This window comes from Salvelinus sp. IW2-2015, linkage group LG1 (assembly GCF_002910315.2).
Source record: "Salvelinus sp. IW2-2015 linkage group LG1, ASM291031v2, whole genome shotgun sequence".
NCBI classification, from domain to species: Eukaryota; Metazoa; Chordata; class Actinopteri; order Salmoniformes; family Salmonidae; genus Salvelinus; species Salvelinus sp. IW2-2015.
Genome location: NC_036838.1, coordinates 9,061,157 through 9,067,236, shown reverse-complemented (window position 1 = coordinate 9,067,236; position 6,080 = coordinate 9,061,157). Strand labels below are relative to the sequence as shown.

The window sequence follows — 6,080 nt, the reverse complement described above, 5'->3', positions numbered from 1 at the left end:
CATTTGGGCTCCCGAGTGGCACAGTGTTCTAAGGCACTGCATCTCAGTGCTATTAGGCATCATTACTGACACCCTGGTTCAAATCCAGGCTGTGATTGGGAGTCCGATAGGGCGGTGCACAATTGGCCCAGTGTCGTCTGGTTGTAGGCCGTTATTGTAACTAAGAATGTGTTCTTAACTGACTTGCCTAGTTAAATAAAGGTTCAATAAAACAATTACAGACAACCTGGTTTGAATCCTGGCTGTATCACTACCGGATGTGATTGGGAGTCCAATAGGGCACTGCAAAATTGTCTGATTTCTTTTTATTTTCCCATGATGTCAAGCAAAGAGGCACTGAGTTTGAAGGTAGGCCTTGAAATACATCCACAGGTACACCTCCAATTGACTAAAATGATGTCAATTAGCATATCAGAAGCTTCTAAAGCCATGACATAATTTTCTGGAATTTCCTAAGCTGTTTAAATGCACAGTCAACTTAGTGTATGTAAACTTCTGACCCACTGGAATTGTGATACAGTGAATTATAAGTGAAATAATCTGTCTATAAACAACTGTTGGAAAAATTACTTGTGTCATGCACAAAGTAAATGTACTAACCAACTTGCCAAAACTATAGTTTGTTAACAAGAAATTTGTGGAGTGGTTGAAAACCTAAGTGTATGTAAACTTCCGACTTCAACTGTTTACAATTGGCTCATTCATCCCCCTCCTCTCCCCTGTAACTATTCCCCAGGTCGTTGCTGCAAATGAGAACGTGTTCTCAGTCAACTTACCTGGTAAAATAACGGAAAAATAAATAAAAATAAAAATAAATATATACAGTGTTGTAACGATGTGCAAATGGTTAAAGTACAAAAGGGGAAATAAATAAACATAAATATTGGTTGAATTTACAATGGTGTTTGTTCTTCACTGGTTGCCCTTTTCTTGTGGCAACAGGTCACAAATCTTGCTGCTGTGATGGCACACTGTGGTATTTCACCCAGTAGATACGGGAGTTTATCAAAATCGGGTTTGTTTTCAAATTCTCTGTGTAATCTGAGGGAAATATGTATGTCTAATATGGTCATACATTTGCCAAGAGGTTAGGAAGTGCAGCTCAGTTTCCACCTCATTTCGTGTGCAGTGTGCACATCTCCTTCCACCTCTCATCCGTGACCGTAAACCGTTAAGTGGTCGCCAAATGAGGTAGAGTGTCAATTCGTTAATACACTGTAGGTGAACGGAAGAGTTTAGAAATCCGCCACACCCAATTTGAATTAGCTGTTTGCTACTTAACCTTATAACTATAAAATGTCTAGCACAACTAGCTACATTTATTTTTACCTCTTTACACATGTATTGTGGAATTCCTCCTCTGTAAATGTCATTTGCCTGCTAGTGGAGCAGGAGACTCTCATTTCATACAAGTGCATGTTTCCATGTTACCTCGCCTCCTCTCCTCGATGACCTTTGACCTTTTTCAAAAAGAGGTGGAGAAGACGGAGGAGAGGAATTTAGCAAATCCAATCGAGACTCTCCCTAGGCCTTTCTCTCAAATGGATTTCATTGACTCCTCACGTCCTTTTGAAATTGCGCTAATGCATTGTCTAGATTTCAGTATACTAATACTGGGCATGCATATGTTTGTTGCAGCAGCCACCTTTGCTACAATGTAGTCTTAGACACTCATTGTGTGTAATCCGCCGCCCAGCATTAAAACAGTGTAATTAAAAAAGCTTGTTTATCAATGAAACTCGCATGGTACTGAATGTAACTTTAAAGACTAAAAGGAAAGAATAACAAGACAACAGTAAACATGTCGTCAATGGCAAGATGTACGAACGGAAGGAGACAGATCCATAATCCCCCCCCGATTTCATCGTGGGGGACAGTGTGTGAATCAACAAAGCTTCATTTATTTCCACACAAACTTTTTATTGTCGAATTAACCAATAATGTCATAATCATATAGTATCCACTATTTCAAATCTGTCGCTTTCAACTGCTCCTTTTGCAGACATGTTTGTTCATAAAAGGGCATACAGTGGCGTCACACCCCCAACACACCTCCAGAGAGTGGCCAATCGGTGTCTGCATCTTGCACCCCTTACACCTGCCCACAACCCCCTGCTCGTTTCCCTGTCCACTTGACTCTGCCCCCTGTCTCTGCTGACTGATGAGCTTCTCGAGGGCTTTCTTCGTGGCCGGGTCGCCACAGTGTGCAATGCCTTCCACCGCCACCCGCTTGGGGTCTTTAACGCAGTCCTCCTCATGCCCAATGACGGTGGAGGGCAGCCAGGCAGTATCATAGCCGCTCTGTTGCCACGAGCGCCGCATTGCTAAATTCTGTCCATCCATCTTCTTCACGCGGCCCACCCGGACTTTCAGCTGCAGTACCACGTGTTGCCCAGGGGGGCACCCACTAGGGTAGCCCTGCGCCTTGGCTATGTCCCGGCTGCAATAGACCCCCGGGCCCAACGTGCCCCCTCGCCGAAGGCCGGAACACTCCTGTGATGATGGCTCGAGCGCTGTCACGGTGGGTGCCATGGTACATGGTGTAGCCTTGTCTGCCCCGTGGTGCCTGACCAGGTTTCAGGACAATCTGCTTCTCAACCACAGCCTCCCAACCGCTGAACTGCACCAACTTCGCTGGCATGGCTCTGCTAACGGACACACAGTTGACACCAATTTGTAAACAGATGAGATCAATCAATCAAATGTATTTATAAAGACCTTTATAAATCAGTTGTTATCACAAAGTGCTTAACAGTAACCCAGCCTAGACCCCAAAGCGCAAGCAAAGCAGAAGTGAGAGCACAGTGACAAAAACTCCCATGAAGGAACCTGGAGAGGAGCTCAGTTCAGAGAGAGGGGTGGCCTATCCTCTCCAGGCTGTACCGGGTTAGGCTATATGTGTTGTACACACACATCAAAACATATTAAAGACACAGACATAGAGGTTTTCTTTTCTAAAATCTACCCACTCAAATTATTATTTACTCAAGCATGTTTCCATGATTTATTCCACCAGAAATTCTAATTCGAACCGTACAGCTGAAGATCCGCTTTATAGGGCTTTTGACAAAGGCAATGTTCCCGCAGTTGCGGATACCGCATTCACCGTAATTGCTGCATATGTTGCTCAATCAGAAATAGTCTTTAAACGTGAACTACAACGCAGATATTCTCCGCTACTGCTTGAATCAAGCCCCAAGTGTGCTAATTTGACTACACAGTAGGATATCATAATGTATACAAGGTGTCACTGAACACTTATTTTCCCCTGAACTAAACTCCAACTTCTCTGTCCATAAAGAGTATGTTGTATAGTCACCACCAGGGCTGGAATCAGTTCAGGGAATAATTKAATTAATTCAAATCTCCCTTAATTTCCTGTATTAGGAAGACTTTTCATTTTCCTGAACTAACAGAATTAAAATCAACCCTGATCACCATAGCAGCTGTACTGCGGTAATTTGCTAAAATATTATTACAGTGTTTTTACCTTTCTCTCGTGATTAACCTACCTTTTTTGCCTCCAATGTTTTGACAGTGTTTCTCATAGTTTCACTTTCGATTTTTCAGCTCAACTCTGCTTCCTTGAGTGGCATTCATGGACATTACACCCAATAGAATCTCTTCAAACAATATCCTGTTTGCTTTAGAAAGCACATTCACTTTCATTTTAAAGTGATGTACACAGAATCCCTCTTTCTTGTAATTATGCTATTCCATTTCTTAAGGTAAAACCAAAGGCCCGTTCTCATGGTCAGACATGCTAGGCAATATCGTCCTCTAGTGATTTTTTGGGGATACAGCATGTATTATTTTATCATTGGTCATTAGGGTTGGGGTTAATTCCATTTCAAATCCAGTCAATTCAGAAACTAAACCAGATTCAAGTGACACATTTTTCATTGAAAAACATTTAAGAGAATAGGAATTGGAATTTCAGTGTGTGTATATATACTATTGTTTCATTAAAGTATTTACAAACTCATCACCTATTTATGATTTTATATGGGAATCAAAAAGCTTTCATGAATGTTCACCATGTGCTAATCAGCACTGTCAACAAACCCCATTATGACATCACAATGTAACATAACCCTTGCCATGATGTCATTGCTGGTTCCATCTGACTGGCAAAATTCCATTTCCACTCATTTCATGATAGATCTCTCACAGAGATAGGTTAAGTTCTTATTTAGAGAGTGCTAATATTTATCATCAATGGCTTATCGAGGAAGAAAAWCAAGTGAGTTTGACAAACTCCAGAAGGAGAACTCTCAGATGAAGAGGGTCATCGAAAACTTGAGGAAGCAAAACATGGCTTTAAACCAACAGGATGACCAGGACAAGTTTTCAAGTTTTGTAAGGATCATCAGTTTTTCAAAAATATCCTTGTGTATATTTTGTGGTTTCATAGACATACAGTAGGCCTACATCCATAAAATCTTTAGCTTAAAAGCTTTTTGACACACTGTAGAAACTATTTTGACTACTTCACTTCTGCTATTCATTTCATACTGTACCATTGCGATCCAGGGCTATCAGGAGAGCTACTCAATCCCAGAGGGCCATCGTGGCTTCATCAGCGATGCCAGACTTCTGCAGATGCAGAGAGCTGAGAGAGAGGCCATGGAAGTAAAGCAAAGAAAGATAAGTGCTGTCCACGATAATTATGTCCGGACTGCTCTCATCGGGGTTGGCAGCACCTTCGYGCACCACTTCGTCCCCTCTATTCAGTGCCTTCCGTGCCCGAAAGCTCCACTGAGGCCTTTGCCGCGAAGGCTGGAACACATAGCTCTGGCCCCACTGAAGAACGTGGTGGGGGTGGACGGAGCCCAAGTTCCACCCGGATCTCACTCTCTGGAGTCTATCCAGGTAAAGAAGTTATGCAGTAGCGTGCGTCCTGTTCCCGTCCCTCCCACTGGAGCTCCCTCCAAGATGGGCAAGAAGAAGAAGGGCAGGCGGGGAGTCAAGGCCCTGAAAGTCCAGTCAGACCAGGGCTGTGCTGACAACAATGGACCCATTGACCTGTTGAAGGAGGTGAGGGCCATCGAGGCTCACTTGAAGGAGGAGGCCTGGAAGGTAGGATGGACTTTGAATTTATTGTAAATGTGCAAATTTGCAGTTCGGGATTATATTTGGACTGATAAATTGCCAAAACAGACAGTGGTTCCATGTCTTAGGATACTAGAATAGATCATAGAATACAGGATCTCTCTATGTATTAGTTAATGTATATAGTTCTATATGTATTTCTATGATGGGAGCATTCTTTTCTGGTCTACGCCAAAGGTTGTACAAGAGGTGAAGGCCATGGGCAGAAGTTTGGGCTCGGTTATGTCCATGAGGGAAATAGACACCAGCTCTCTGGAAAGCCTGAGCTCAGTGGATATGAACACCCCTGCAGAGCTCCGTGACTACTTGGAAGTCGGGACCCCGGTCACGTCATGTGACACCACACCCAGGCCTGCTACCTCTCTTACCAAGCCCAGGAGCGAACTGCCTCGGCCAATAAGGTTCCTGAGCCTGCCAAAGGCTGCCACCGGCTCAGGTCAGTCCCTCTCATGTTCTCACACTAATGTAAATTAGACGGGGAGATGACGCTAGGTAGATTTATAGGAAGACAGTAGGAAGGGAAGGGACACAGATGGCTTTTCATATAACTTTTTTTCTCCAGCTTAGCCCAGGGCTAAGACATTTTCCCACACTTGCTTTGCCTGTTTCACAGTGAGATAACTCAACAGCTTCTTTCCACCAAGCCATAAGACTCCTGAACAGCTAATCAAATGGCTACCCAGACTATTTGAATTGCCGCTCTTTAATTATTTGTTACTGTTATTTCATTTTATTTTTTTTACTTGTCTATTTTTTACTCAACACTTATTTTTTTCTTAAAACCGCATCGTTGGTTAAGGGCTTGTAAGTAAGCATTTTACGSTAAGGTTGTATTCGGCGCGTGTGACAAATACAATTGGATTTGATTTGAACTGGACCCTGCTTCTGAGCATGGTGAGCACCAAAGAATGTGGGCTACATTTAGAGTTATATGATATCATAATGAACTAAGATGTTCTAGTGTTAAA

At 42.9% G+C, this 6,080-nt stretch overlaps 1 protein-coding gene across 1 annotated transcript; it reads right to left on the bottom strand.

Moving 5' to 3' along the window:
* Positions 1 to 1,899: 1,899 nt before the first annotated feature.
* LOC111965466 (uncharacterized) lies at positions 1,900 to 3,764 on the bottom strand. Its single transcript, XM_070444946.1, is given in 3 exon segments — positions 1,900 to 2,472; positions 2,474 to 2,645; positions 3,513 to 3,764. Coding segments are annotated over 2 exon segments (657 nt in total). The 5' UTR covers positions 2,642 to 2,645; positions 3,513 to 3,764; the 3' UTR covers positions 1,900 to 1,983.
* Positions 3,765 to 6,080: the final 2,316 nt, after the last annotated feature.